Below are 15,145 nucleotides of genomic sequence, written 5' to 3'. Positions count from 1 at the left end.
ACCAGAAGCTTCTGTGAGTGGCCCACAGATAGGCAGAGCAGGGATCTCGTCTGTGCAAGTTGTTGCGTCTCCACTCTGGCCATGTGTTCGTTCACAAACCCGCCGTGAAACTGTTTGACCGTAGAGTTCTGGTAGGTTTGTCTCTGTTTGTTGTGGGTTTTTTTAGTGCTATCCCACTGGGAAGTTATTGACCATTTCTTTCTCCTGAAACAGAGTGACTGCTTGAACCGGTGCGAAAGTGAAAATGGAGCCCTTTTGTGACCAGTTCATGGAGTTCCATCCCATCCATGGCACCAACGTCAGACTGGACCTCTCAGGAACCAAGGCCACTCGGGTGGAGAGCTTTGCAAATGGAGTGTGCTTCAGCAAACAGCCTCTGAAGCCGGGGGAGATTTTCCTCATAGAGATCGAGGATAAGGAGCTGGGCTGGTGCGGCCACCTGCGGGTCGGCCTGACTGCCAAGGACCCCAGGGGCTTAGAGGTGGTGCCTGAATACTCCATCCCAGACCTAATGGACTTAGGAGACAGCTGGGTGTTTGCCATCACTCGCAACCACAACAAGGTCATAGAGGATGTCGTAGCAGAGGCTCCAGAGGCTGGAGACGGAGGACTAGCTGGGGGCCACAGGCTCGGGCGAGGGGAGGCTGAAGATGCTGCTGGAGGTGGAGGCGGTGATGCAGGGGGCGACAACAATAAACCAAAGACTTTCTTCACTGATTCTCACTTGTACATCGAGAACGTTCGGATCCCCAGAGACAAGCTGGTCGGTCGCAGCAGGCCCGGACGCTACAGCCACATTTTGGACGACTTGTATAAGACCAACGCCCTGCCTCCCACGGCCAGGCGCAGCCGGATAGGAGTGATGTACGTGCAGAAGGGGCGAGACCTGGCTGACATGCACATCATCATCAACGGTGAGGACATGGGAGCTTCCGCAAAAGGAATCCCGGCCGTCCAGCCTCTCTACGCTGTGGTGGATGTTTTCGCTGCAACTAAGTGCGTCCAAATCGTCCAGGTGGAGTATGGATGTGAGTGTCGCAGTGATACTTTCAGTCATGGACTAATAATGAAACAATGGGCCCCTGGGCACAGACATGTTACTATGTGCACACTGTGAGAGACTCTTTCCCGGGTGAACCAGAGCTCTCAGACACAGAAACCACTCAGAGATGTTGTTTATCTGTTTTGCATCTCTCTGTGGTTGCCTTGTGTCTACATGGTTGTTTTGTGTTCTTTTGTGATCATTTTGAGGCTCTTCGTGGTCACTTCATGTCTGTTTGGGCTTGTTTTGAGTCTATTTGCAGTTGTTTTGTGTCTCTTTGTGGTTGTTTAGCATCTTGTTGTGGTCATTTTGTGTCTCTTTCTGTTTGTTTAGCATCTCTCTCTGGTTGTTCAGTGTCTCTTTGTGGTTTTTTGCATGTCTTTTTGGTCAGTTGAATGTTTGTGGTCATTCTCAGTCTCTTTGTGATTGTTTCGAATCTCTCTCTGGTTGTTTGTGTCTCTGTAGTTGTTTTTAAGTCTCTTTGTGGTTGTTTTGAATCTCTTTGTGGTTGTTTGAGTCTCTGTAGTTGTTTTCAAGTCCCTTTGTGGTCGCTTCACATCTCTTTGTAGTTGTTCTACATCACTTGACATTTCATTACCATCTCTGTGATCATTTTAAATTTCTTTGTAGTCCTCTGACTGACTTTGCTGTAAAGAGGTATAGTAACTGTCTCTGGCCCAGGGACCCATTCACCAATTAATTAATGCTTTAGCTACATTCCCAATTATTAACATCTAACTTCTCATCACAACATTTATTCTGCTAATCCGTTGTCTTTTTGTCTTTTTTGGCCTCCGTCTCCGTTGCTTCAGTCTCATCCTTGCAGACGTTGTGTAGGAAGGCCATCCAGAAGCACATTGTCCACAGGATGGCCATTGACTGGCTGGAGCTGCCAGAGGCGCTTAAGCATTATTGCAAGTATGAATGAAGAACACAGACCTGCAATGGACAGATAAATATCATATGAGCTCCCTCCTGGCTTCTACCAAGAAAAGGATATTAATTTTCATGACAAAACTCTGTTTTATTTATAACACAAAAAGCAAACAGGGCTATGCGCTTAATAAATGTCTAGCACAGATAACACAGGCATTCATCTGAGATGACAACTACTGAAATAAATTCATATTATTGGTTCAGTGTCTGTCTGTGTGATTCTACCTTCCCCTCGCAATAAGTATGTTAGGGAGTAACTGTGATATGATTCATCATTTTTTTCTCTCGTTCAGTAACACTAAAGAACAGAGTGTGCTCTTACATGTTACATGATGATGGAGGTATATTAGTTTCAAAGCTATCAAACACATTTAACAACAAAGTGGGTAAGTACTTGTTTACTGAATGCATGATGATTTTAAAAAAATCCGTATCACATAACAAGTAAATCAGATCATCACATCACATGCGTTTTTGTTCTCTAAGCAGCCTCGACGAGGACCTGTTTTAAAACATGAAACGGGGTGCATGCTAACTCTTTTAGCTCAGCCTTCGGCATCAGGGTGAGCAGATCATGACTGAATTATCACTTTGGGGCAAATTTGTCCTTTAACCCTGAATGTGACACAGTCGAGATTATGGTCGAGATTTACATTTTTACATGGAATGTTCCCTGAGGCTTTGGGTTTTTACAGTACAATGTGAACAATTTGACATTGTCAGAATGTTATATAAAAAGTTGAGTGACCCAATAACTTTATGTCTAACAGTATGGTAACAGAGATGATGAACAGTCACGATGAGCTTACTGGAAAATATGGTCATTTGATGATTCAGATTCATCTTAAAATTGAATACAACACGAGGAAAAACAATTAACCGTAAATGGATCGATTGAAGAGGCAACTCAAATGCAGATGATAAATTCTACTGTAGAAATAGATGTTACTATCCAAAATCACATAAATAACTGGAAATAGGAGGATCAGTGTGTCTCAGGCTGATCCTTCCCCTCAGTGATGACTGATCTTGGCCCCAGTGGTCCTCCTGTTGTCCGACACTGACCTCTGGTGGCGGAGCTGACCGCAGCGGTGGGCGGAGCCGCTGTTAAACCCTCCAGCCTGGATCACTTCACACAGCAGGAGCAGGCAGACAGCAGCACCGTGTCCCGCGGGTCGGCTGTCAAACTCCATTTGAAGGGAAACCCCGATCCAGACCAGGATCTATCCGACCTGCCTCCGATCCGCGCAGACATGTCTTTCTGTCGGTTCATCGGCAGCGAGATCTACAAGGATCACTTCAAGCTGGGTGAGCAGGCTGCTGCTGTGACGTAACCTCCAGGTGGTCTGGTTTAAAAGGAGCGACGCTGTTGTGTCAGGCCTGTCTGTGTGAATACTTATCGGATACAAATTAACTATATTTAATGTGCAAAGTGACGATCAGTGACTGTGTTATATCACAGTGATGAGTGACGACGAAGGTCAGGTGGTGTGACGACAGCTGAGGTTACAGGCCATCCATGAAGAGTAGCACACCTTTATTTTTTTATTTTTACTCCATTATTTTGGTCACATTTGATAACGGTCACAAACAGACCGGTCATATATATGTTATTTTGTTTTTTTTTTTTAGTAGTTTTAGTTTTTTAGTTAAAGTTAAATGACCCTATTATGGTGTTTCTAACCTTAAAGTGGAAGTGTGACCCCTGTATATTAAAGGGGCAGTATGTAAAGACTGGCCTCCTGTCAGATGCAAAACAAATACCAGGCAGCAAATCACCAGAGTAGCTGCTGCTAACTGTAGCTGCCCTTAGCTAGCTAGCTCAGTTAGCCGTGTAGCTACCGGTGCAGACTTGGAGGGCATACACTGGAGCTTTTGACCGAGAGCAGGCGAGGCTTGCTGGTAAGCATGCTAACTTCTGCGACACCGATACACAGCCGTCATAAAAAGCATATTTCTTCACTTCCTGTTGACAATTTCTGACGTTTAAAACCAAAATACTTGTGTAATGCACCTTTTAAGCAATTCGGCACACGTTTTCAGCTGCTCAGGGTTTTTTCTCCCTCTCGGGTCATTTAATTGAGTATTTCAATGAAAGAAATGCAAAAAAAAGAAAGAAAGAAAAGCTAAAAAATAAAAAACAGTTTTGTTGTGACCCCTCAGACCTACTTTGGCATTTATCCGGGGGTCCCAATACCCACGCTGGTAACCACTGCCCTGTAGTGTTATTTTATCTTTAGGTGTTTTTTTCAGGTGCAAGTGAATCAATACACCGCCTGTTAACAGTGACCGTCCCCTGCAGGTATGTACGTGTGCTCCCAGTGCAGCCACCCGCTGTTCTCCAGCCGGTCCAAGTTCCCCCACTCATCTCCTTGGCCGGCTTTCACCGACACCATCCGGGAGGACAGCGTCACCAAGATGATGGAGTCTCTAACCGCCTTCAAGGTACGACTTAACATCTCATATCCGCCACCAGTGGGTTTTATGAGCCCTCCCTGTTGTACTACTGCTGATGTGATTGTGTTTCATGCGTGCAGGTTCTGTGTGGCAAGTGTGGGAACGGTCTGGGCCACGAGTTTGTGAATGACGGCCCACAGGAGGGAGTCTCTCGTTTCTGAATATTCAGCCACTCGCTCAAGTTTGTCCCCAGCAAAGGTAAGATGACCACAGACGCGAGTGAGGCATAGCCAGGTGGGGTGGGCTAGTTTTCCCACATTATGAAAAGTTGTGCTGTAACTGAGAATCCACATGCTTGCAGAGTGTCAGTTAAGTGTGTTTGTCTTCCGTCTCCGCCGCAGGCAACGACAAGCAATAAAGAGCGAGGTCTGAGTTTCCCCTCCAGCTGCTGTATCTGCTGCTCGGTCCAGGATCGGTGACCAGGTCCGGTCAGCGGGTGACGTGGACAGGAGAAAAAGCCCGAGAGGGACGACCTGTCCGCCGAAGAGTATTTGACCGGCCTGTGACACAGTGACGGGACCACACACTGCAAATATTCCCAAAAAAGAAGTTACATTCCTCAAATACCTCATAAATACTACTCATTAAATACATATTAACTTTGATTTGTTATTAATATGATGTCGCTTTTAAGAGAAGTATCAGTAGACGCATGCGATTTTAGCAACAAAGCTGTTTTTAAGAAATCATGTAGCAGGTTTATAATGTTATATTTTTGACATTATATTGCGTCATTTACTTCTACAACTTCCCGAAGATAAATGTAATCATACTTCTATGTTATATGCACTGAAGAATCCAGATTTCTCATCAGGCTGTACTTTTGTATACTTATTTCACAAATACGCAATAGCAAAAGAAACACTGTTAATCTGCCGCATGACCCTGTTCTGTTAGTCACCGAATGTAAGCCGGTTTACTTGAACCGATATGTTTTGCCTGTGCGAAATCATCAGTGACAGCGAAGTGGCGTCCCCAAGGAGGGTCTGGGGGGGTCATGAGAAGTTTGTGTGTATCATGCTAATCATTTGATGCTTTACATTTCCAGTAAATCAATGATTTAAATAAGATTAAATGAGTAGCCACCCAGGTGGTTTTACACCATCTGTTAGTATCCAACCCTGGCTTTTTTGTAGCCACCCCAACATTTTCAGTGACCACCTCTAGCCCTCTAATTAAAAAAAAATAATAATAATAATAAAATAAAATAAAACGGTTTAAAGGTTTTTGGGGGCGCCCCGTCTCTCAGAGCTCTTGTGTTTTTGTATTTTACTTTGAAAAACTCACATCGACATCTAAGTTGAGTATGATAAAAGGATAGGTTGTGTTTATCCTCCACTGTCAGTGTATTCATATGGAGAAACAATAACGATACCAGAAATAAATTATAGTTTGATAGATTTACGTCTTCTTTCTCTCTCTGTTCATTTACTACATGTAGGTATTTTGCTGCAAATCAAAGGGAAATATGCTTTTAAGATTTAACACTCAAAACAGATGGCGAGCAAGTATAACTTTCGATACTCTTGATACTTTAAGCACGTTTGCCTAGTAACACAATATTTTCAATTCAGGACTTTCACAGACTGTATTTGCAGTGTTATATAGCTACTTAAATGAAAGAGATCTGTTATGTCATCATTTTTTCCTTCGCAGAGGAGGTCTTGTTTTTTGTGTTTCATGTTCCAAGTTCTTTTGTTTGTGTGTTGGTTTGTGGGCACCATTACACAAAAACCACTAAACAGATTTAAACGAAATGTGGGTGGAGGATGGGCCTCGGCCCATAATAGAACCCCATTAACTTCAAGTGCAAATCCAGATGAATGGTTTCTTTAACATTGTAAGATAGGGTGTTGTTTTTTTTTTGTTTTTTTTTGTTTTTTTACATTTTCATTAATTTCTCTGGGAATAATGCATGGATCCTCATGGAAAAAAAAACAGTGGTATTTAGGTGGCTGGTATCTGTAATTTCACGAGCATACATAAAATATGGTTAACTAATTATGTCTGGGTTAATATTTAGAGTAATGCAGGATTGTAGACATTGATATTGGATTGGACTTGATCAAATCTGACTGGCCTTGCCGGAGGTGTGTGGGGCAGTCTTACAACTTTGAGCCGATAACCAGGTGTTCTTCAGATGGACCTCTAGGTGGAGCTGTCATCCCTCTACGTCGCATCCACTCCTCACAGGTGGAGCCGGTCCCCCAGTTTCACCAGCTACTGAAAAGTCTGATTTTCACAATTTGTGACACACGTATGTGGCGCGCGACCTGCATGTTCCCGCCGCTGCACCTGTAGAAGCCTCCTGTCATATATGAACACAGACTGTTTGTTGTCGTGCATTAATTATGATACTGGTTGTGTCGGTGGCGGACCGGGGCTCAGGCTCTCTCTGTGGCCCAGCTGCAGGCCATATCCTCTGGGCTCTGGTGGTTGGCAAACACCCTGAGGTTTAGAGGAGTAGCCTGGCCGCCTGGAGAGAGACTGAGGGCTATCATTACAAAGGAAGTACATACACACACACAAATACAAATCCCAGGAAAAACACATGTGCCAATCAACACACTGTCTGCCATTCTCTTCTTGGACACCGCACATCTCTCACATCTCTTTTCACCTTAAGCTACCGCATGCATTGATGTCTTTATGCACATTACTCTCTCTCACACACACAGAGACTCTAAAACACACAAATAGGCACGCACAGACCTCTGTTTTATTGCTCTCACCACAGACAAGTAAAGTTTGAAGCGTATTTTCTTTCAAAACATCACTCCTTGTAGCGTGCAATTACGAGAGGTCATCATAACATTCATACGATGTCGCTGAACCCTCAGCATCAACGATTTGAATGTTCTGCAGCGCCCCTTCTCCACGTCCGTCCAGCTCGACTTCTGCAAGGCTGCCAAAGGTATTCAAATGAGCTTCAGCCCTCAAGTGTGGTGGAGGAGCCCGACCTTGCACCGAGGCTGTCACGGCTGAGTAAATTCCATCTTGTGTTGTCCTGGCAGGCGAGCGCTCTGCAGTTTGTTCCTCTCGCACAGCGCAGTCCCATTCGGTGGGTGTTTTCTGCGCATGCATTTTTAGCATATAGGTGGTCCCGCTAGCAATCAAACCCGCAGCCTTGGCAGCGGCTGTGTTATATGCCCTGCCTGTCAGACTCCACAGTAGCCCGGTGGCTGTGCGAGATGAGCGTAAAAGTGCGTACAGAGGAGATGAGATCAGATAACTGAGGTTGAGTTCTGTAATCAAATCGTCTTGCGTCGCTTTTTCCATCGGTCTGTGAAGTTTGGTGCGTTGTGGTCTGACTTTCAGTTTTCAGGCCCTCTTTTACGTGGCCAAAATGTGTCTTTCTGTTGGTTCTGTTTAGCAGTAAAATGCTCTGCTTGCCTGTTAGTGCTGTGTGCTGCTTTTAGATTCATTCCCTCATGCAGGTAATGAAGTGACTAAGGATAGTACCTCTTACAAGTCCATATCAAAAGACCCTGTCACTTGTAAGGCTGTCCTTATCAATAGAACAACAAAAACAACAACAGAACAAAAGCAACTTATTATTTTGATCCAGACTATAATCTTTTCCTCAACCTAACTGGATAGTTTTGTTACCTCGACCATACCAAACTCTGATAACTGAAAAATGTTCTGTACCTGTAAGTACCTGAAAACAATGAATTCACTAGATCTAAAAGTTAAAAAAAAAATAAAAAATTAAGGACCTCTACCCACACACTGGACATGATGTTCAACATCATGTGCTTGATCCACTCAGCACACCTGACTGTAAAAACCTGGAATGCTAACATTTTCTTTTATTTGCACTGATCACAGGAAAGTGGAACCAAAGAACTGAGTAAAGTAAACTGACGAAGCTTTATGAAACGAGAAAGAAGGACCATTATTAAGGTTATTATGGTATTGAAACAGGAAGCAATGTGCTAATTGAGAAAATATATGCTAGCTAGCTAATGTAGGCACCAACCATGTGTGTGTTTGTGTTCCTGTGTTTGTTTTTTTCCTTTTTTTGTTATTTTCCTTCAGTCTCTACTTTCTCCTCTCGACTTCGTATGATTCCCAAAATTGTCAAAACCGCTGCTATACTTTTCATTTTTAGCTTCATCACTGTATCTCCATTGCCGTTTGTGATTTTCAGTGTTTCCCAAGATGCTTTGCTTTGACCCTTTGAGTCTTGACTTACCTTTCTCTCTTGTGATGTTCTTCTTTTTTAGCCCTGTTGTCTTTTTTTCCCCATTTCCCAAGAAAAAACACTATGATACATGTTTTCCTTCCTCTCAGGTTGACAGAGATAAATGACAGCAACCTTCCCGTCACTGCGTTTCAAGTCCACTTCCCAGTAAACCAGAATTCAAAGGGATGTTTTTGGCACCAACAAGGTGTCTCGACCACAAATATGCCAAACAGAGCTGAACAGAGACGTGGTTCATAAAATGCTTCCTCTTGGCGATTCACGCTCAACTACGTGACAAATGCATGAGCGATAATTCACATTCTCATCACAGCTGTATGACTCACGCTTTGGGTTTCACACTGTGCTTTCTGTCGACATCCATGGAGGAGAAATCTTTCTGTCAAAGAAGTGTGAACTCTTTTACACAGAACTTGGGGTTAATGGTGAATCTCCACAAAGGTCAGATGATACACCGTTGGGTCAGTCAAGCGCTGCATTAACCTGGCGGCCCTGAGACATTTTAAAGACAGGTTAATATTTGATTCAGTGAGAGAATTTTTATGTTTTTTGCGTAGACATGAAAGAGCTACCTACACAATAAAAGGAAAGGCCATTCAGAGGGCAGCTGCACCTCTTAAAGGGTCGTTTCTGATGCATCTTCAGCATTATGATGCATTCAGGGACCCTCACCTTCCATTTCTGGGCCGTACAGGTGAACCTTCCATTAAACACAAACAGCTCAGATAGAAATCCCCTAACCGCAAAATGATTGAAAGAGTAAATTAAACTAAATTCATGTACTTAATGAAAACAAACACTTTTCCCAGACTTGATAAACATTATTTCATAGAAACAGACTTGAAGAAACACAATTTTTCCCAAAGTGGATAAACCCCCAGAGTATTTCGGAATAGGCAACTTTTCAAATTTACGGCCTGTAATTTCTTTCGGGTTTCAGCTCATGAGCTCCAGATCAGATAAGATGATTATCCAAAATTGTCCCATCAGTCATCGCTGCCCCCCCCGATCCATAAAACAGGTGGATGAAATCATGGATATTAGGGCATATTAGAGGGGCACGGCAGCCAAAACACACACACACACACACACAAACACTCGCACAGAGACATTAAACCTTTAGATGGAAATGCCTCGACTCATAGGGGGCAGCTGCTTCACACCGAGGGGTTTACCACACCAGCATCGGGCCGTGTCAGCGGTGTCGTGGCTGACAGGAAGTCAGATAACCTCTGTTTTCAGGATGATGCCACAAATGTGTTGTGATTTACATTTTTGGAGTGAAGACACCTCACCAGTCAGGCCCGAACTCGCTGTCAGTCGGAGATGTGTGATGTCATTTTGCGCAAAAGTAATAACACTGTGCTTAACGGCTACTGGCAGCCCAATAGTTTTCTGTCGGGGTGGATGTCTTATACTTTGATTTATTTTCCCTGTGATGATTAATGTTAAACACTGGTGCAAAATGATGCAATTTGATGGATGCGGGAGTAACTTAGAAGCACCGTGTGAGAAAGTGTGCATAGACATAATCTTTTTTCTGTGTTTGTTCAGATGGTAGATGGCTGAAGGGGAGATTCCATCGACAGAATACCACACCCACATAAAATTGAGGGAATTTATTGTGAAAATGCCGCAGACGACAAGATATTCTGACCTTTTAGTCTCCAGTGTGAGACGTGGTCCAGAGGTCGGGCACATACTGGGTTGCAAAGTGTTTTTTTTTCTAACTTTGTATTTCCATTCAGTTTTTTCTTTAAACATTATTGTCAGTGTTGCCAAACTAGGAGTGTCCATTTTAATAATTTCAAATCTGTTTCTCAGAATCCATGTTTTACCGCTAGTTTGATCTTTGCAGAGGGTTTTTAAATGCTAGAATTGTCGTAGTTTTGGGGTTAGGGTTACGACTGTTAACTTGCAGAAGCAAGTTAAAAGAAGTCCAAAGTGTTTATGTGACTCATCCGATCAACCCTAACCCTGAAATATAGGGTTCCACAAACTTTAAAGTCTCAAGCCAAATCAGAGACAATCCTACTTTATGCTACTCAAGCTGTTTCTTTGTGGGTTGAGTGGTGTTCCACATGAGTGAATGAGTAGCTCATACTTGCACGATGAGTTCAAAAAAGACGGTCTGTTAACGAAATCTTGAAATGTGTCTGAAAGAGTCCGACAGTCAGCTAACCAGTCCATCGATGGGACGAGAGTCACTCAGCATCTGGGCTGAATTAGCCCCAAGCCTCTGGACGCAGAGTCTATCTGCACCATCCATCTTGATGTCCTGACACGCGGTGCCTGTGGACCGCAGCGCCCCGGCTCACCGGGACCGCTGCATCCCCAGTGTCAGTCAGCAGCATCTCTTGGGTCCCTGAAGATCCTGCACGCATTCCCCCCATACATCATCCTCGCAGATCCACAGCATTGAGCTGCTGCTCAATAAGTCAGTGAACGGGCGGCGCAAACGGCGACGTATCGACACCTTTCAACTCCGGATGGGATTTGAGTTAGAAAGCAACAAGGGACTTTACTGACATATTGCCTTTCTGTGACGTTTCACAACGGCTCTGATTGAGTGTCTATATGTTCTGCATGTAACCATGGTATTTCACAATGCTGCTGTTCGAGTGTGTTTCAGATGTATAATGAATGTTTTTCCAGAAGGACTAGCCAGCAGCAACTCAGTCCAGAGAATTGAAAGGGACATCAGTTGGAAGCCAAAGGCCAGAGTATACTTGACATGTACAAAATGTCACCCAGCGATGGTCTAAAGGCATACAACACTGTTTCAGGTACTCGAAGGTGCTGCGAAATACCCTGTCAGAAGGTCAGACGGTCTTTATTCATGGTGCTGCACTTATTTGTACAGATGGAAAGTGACAAGAAACAGTGTGTAGAATGAATAAAGAGAGTTCAGACCCTGCTGTCTTTCTCTGGGAGATTTTTGTCAAAATGTCAATTTCAGAAACACAAACGGTCACACATTGGAAAGAAGTGCGAGAACGGCCTTTCAGATGCTGCAACCTTAATTTTAACACCTTTGACGTTGCGATCAAGAATCCCTCACCCTCCTGCTGCTGTTGAATTTTTCCAACGCATGCATTACTTTTTTATTTAAGTCTGCATTCAAGACACTAATTTAAAAGATATATTTTAATATATTTTGCATTGTTTTTGCTTACAGGGTTGATAAGGCTTCCCATTGGAACACAGCACACAGTGGAGAGCCTTTGGGGTCACCAGGGGCTGCTTTCCTGGTAGAAAACAGCTATGCTGAAAGACCACAACATTGTTTCTGGAAAGATGAGCTTTTAAAATGATTTTGTTGGGAATTTTTATGCATTTATTGGATCGTTTAAAGTAGACAGATGACAGCAAGTGAAGGAGAGTGAGATGACAGATGGGCGAGCAATAGAGTGCCCGATGCCAGACCTGAGCTGAACCGGTGCGGTCGCCACAGTTTTAAAATGTTCATTTTGGATGCTCTGAGAACTATGAATGTTTTGTTTTTTCATCTCCGTTGCATCGGGGCTCAGAAAATCTGCACTTCTAAATACTGCTTGAGAAGTCCAGTTTGGGTGAACCGACCCTTTAACAGCCACCAGATGGAAGAACAGGAGCAGCTCTGAATCGACTCAAAGTTTACACAAAGTGCCCCTTGGCGTGTCTGGCAGCTGTAGGTAGAAGCACATGCAGGTTTCATGCCACATATAGCCCGATCATCGCCGTCTGATTTGAGCGTGCGGCCCGAGCAGCATTTCTGCCTCGCGCTGAACGCCTCCTGACATCGCTGCTGACTGTTTGTAAACACCGTCTCTGAGTCCTGTCCAACTGCGTTATCTTCAGGCCCGGGCGCTGATAACAGCCAAACACAGCACGCTGGCTTCAAAGCCGCAGAGTTCCCCCCGAGCCGGAGCGACGCACGCTCTGAAACTATTTAATCAGGAGCTTTTTTCTTCTGGGCCTCCTGCTGCAGACCTGGAGAGCAGACACTGGTGTGTGTGTGTGTGTGTGAGAGAGCATTGTTTGTGTGTGGTTCTGGTGGTTAAGGGGGTCATGTTTGTTTAGGCTGCCTGTCTCTTTCAGTCGGTCAGACTGAAGCTCACAGTGGTATAATTCTGCAGCGAGACTACTGGAGATCTGGCTAGTTTTCGAAGTTTCTCCCCCCTCGTGCACCACAGTCCAGTGATTTATGCAGCTTAAAGCGTCATACAGTCAAATAAAAAGATTCTGAGGTGTGTTGATGAAGTTACGGCTCTAAGAAAAGCTCCTGTTTCCCAACTTTAGGCAGCCCCACAAACACTGACGAGAGGATTAGTCACTTTCATTTTGTCCTTGGCTTCCGATGGTTCAGATGGTCTACCAGCGCGGCGTGGCTCTATATTTACAGCCGAGGTCCGGAGTCTGATATATCATCCTCCTCTGTGGAATTTCATCGCAGAGAGAAGAAGAAGTGACCAGGATGATTATAGGCCAGTCTTTTGTTGCATGAATGACATCATGACCGGAGATCATGGAAATCGTATGGTTTTGGAGATCCTCTACAACACGGCGCAGTAAATCGCACAGGAGCCGTAGCGCGCAGTCCAAGATTCTTGGCTCGGCGTTTGTTTTTGGGTTTTTTTGATGCAGATGGGGAAAAAAGGTCAGCGGGGTGACGCCCGCACGGGAGGAACACACAGGCCGACTCACATAAACCTGAGAGCAGGAGGCAGCTCTAATCGGCGCATTTTACACGGTGGTCTTTATTAGCTTGAGTTACACCTGTTAGATAACCTATCAGACGAGCTGATTGCTTACCGCTGCGGAGCCAAGCACAGATCAGCTGATAGCTCTGCTGTCGTTAAAAGGGTCTGACGTCACCTGTACTCCAACCTCAGTCCTGCAACAGATAGAAGTCACTTTGATAATGTTGCTCCATTTGTCTTGAGTCAGATCTGACACGTGACTTATTCTTACATATGGTACCTTTAATTGCATAATTTTTTTCATACTCAGTCAAAAACAGTGGCTAGATGGGACAATAGCACACCAGCACCTGACCGCGTGGCCTAATGGATAAGGCGTCTGACTTCGGATCAGAAGATTGAGGGTTCGAGTCCCTTCGTGGTCATCTTTGTGTCAGTTTGAATGCATGTTGAAGCATCCATTGGCCAGATACTGCACCTAAAGTGGCAGTTACAGTATGAGCTGCTTTGGACAAAAGTGTCTTGTAAATGTAGGTAATTCATTCTACCCACTAGTCTCTCTTTACAGGCCAACTTTAGTTTCAAACTTACTTACTAACTCTAACTTTACAAGTCAAACATTGGCTTTTTACCTCTTATTATTTAACTACGTTCATTTGTGAACTGGGTGAACAAAACATGTTTGCCACAGAGATTTTCACCAAAATCCAAAGGGAAAAATCCCACAGGGTTCTTGTCCAGGGAACCAGGGCGATGCTAACTTAAGGGCTAGCGCACAAAAATATGTCATCCCTACACCACTGCATAGCTTCAAGAGGGATATAATCACAAGGCCTCTTAAAGCATCTTTAAAATCTGTCAGCAAGCATCTTACCTGTCCTTTCCCAAATGATTAGTCATTTTACCATACATAATTACATTAAGCTAACGTCCTTATGTAAGCTTACTGTTAAATGTTAGCTACCAACTTTAATGACTGTGATGTTTCTGTAAAGATCCCGGCATCAACATAATGAGAAATGACTAAATTTGACTTCGGCCTATCTTCCTCAGCTGTTTTTGGATCACTTAGCGAAAGAATGGCCTGAATTCAGAGAGGCTCAGCTAACATGTTATTTCTCATTTCATCACCACTAAAACAGTAAAAAACTGACAATGTCCTCCATTTTTTCTTTTTTCTTTTTTTTTTTTTTAGGAGGCAATCTGTTTTCCTTTGCTCGCAATCTTCCCTCACAAAAACGCCTGATCTTGACGATAGAAATCAATTCCTCGACGAACGAATGCAGGCGCATAAAGACGTCTCAGTTCCAGTTTTGGTGCTGTTTGTGTTAGTTCAAGGACCCTGTGTTTTGTATGGAGACAGGAAATTGTAAAAACTTTGGGTTTATGAAACCTTTTCAAACCCTCAAAAATGCACAGCTGTATTCCTTCCTGTTCCAAAAAAGTGGACATTGTAAAATCAAGAGTTTTAAGATGAGAAAACATCCCCCTTTTTTCAGCCCGTATTGTATGGTGTTCTATTTCGGGGGATTGTTTTTAAAGCTTTGTCAAACTGCAGGAGAACATGACTCCTCGTCTCAGCGAATGTAACGTTTTGTTTCATCCATTTTTTTCTCTTGATCTTGTCAAGAGATACACTTATTTCTTCTCCGTGATGTTTTGTCTGGACCTCAAACGCTGCATAACACAGCTGAGTCTGAACGGCGTTATCTCCTCCTGCACCGTTTGAACGGGCCCAAAAAGAACTTTAAAAAAGCTGAAGTCATACGATTTGTCAGCATGCTGTCAGCACAGATCTACAGATTATTGTGGATTTCTCCC

The 15,145-nt window shown here is 43.8% G+C and overlaps 2 protein-coding genes and 1 non-coding gene across 5 annotated transcripts; all 3 read left to right on the top strand.

The window, feature by feature from the left end:
- Window positions 1-2,193, top strand: neurl2 (neuralized E3 ubiquitin protein ligase 2). 2 transcript variants are annotated; one of them, XM_037082367.1, is made up of 3 exons: window positions 1-131; window positions 214-996; window positions 1,855-2,193. In XM_037082367.1, the coding sequence occupies exons 2-3, from the start codon at window positions 245-247 to the stop codon at window positions 1,877-1,879; spliced, it is 777 nt and encodes a 258-aa protein (XP_036938262.1). In that variant the 5' UTR covers window positions 1-131; window positions 214-244; the 3' UTR covers window positions 1,880-2,193. The 2 variants fall into 2 exon arrangements, with proteins under 2 accessions (XP_036938262.1, XP_036938261.1); XM_037082366.1 differs by having other exon boundaries at window positions 3-131; window positions 214-1,028; window positions 1,855-2,191.
- Window positions 2,194-3,062: 869 nt separating this feature from the next.
- On the top strand, window positions 3,063-5,839 carry msrb1b (methionine sulfoxide reductase B1b). Of its 2 annotated transcripts, none has more exons than XM_037082368.1 (4): window positions 3,063-3,286; window positions 4,281-4,423; window positions 4,516-4,633; window positions 4,777-5,839. In XM_037082368.1, the coding sequence occupies exons 1-4, from the start codon at window positions 3,232-3,234 to the stop codon at window positions 4,791-4,793; spliced, it is 333 nt and encodes a 110-aa protein (XP_036938263.1). In that variant the 5' UTR covers window positions 3,063-3,231; the 3' UTR covers window positions 4,794-5,839. The 2 variants fall into 2 exon arrangements, with proteins under 2 accessions (XP_036938263.1, XP_036938264.1); XM_037082369.1 differs by lacking the exon at window positions 3,063-3,286 and adding an exon at window positions 3,564-3,880.
- A 7,837-nt stretch (window positions 5,840-13,676) lies between these two features.
- On the top strand, window positions 13,677-13,749 carry trnar-ucg. The gene has a single exon. It is a non-coding gene; the product is annotated as a tRNA-Arg (tRNA).
- Window positions 13,750-15,145: the final 1,396 nt, after the last annotated feature.

This window comes from Acanthopagrus latus, chromosome 20 (assembly GCF_904848185.1).
Source record: "Acanthopagrus latus isolate v.2019 chromosome 20, fAcaLat1.1, whole genome shotgun sequence".
NCBI classification, from domain to species: domain Eukaryota; kingdom Metazoa; phylum Chordata; class Actinopteri; order Spariformes; family Sparidae; genus Acanthopagrus; species Acanthopagrus latus.
This window is presented reverse-complemented; position numbering and strand designations above follow the sequence as displayed.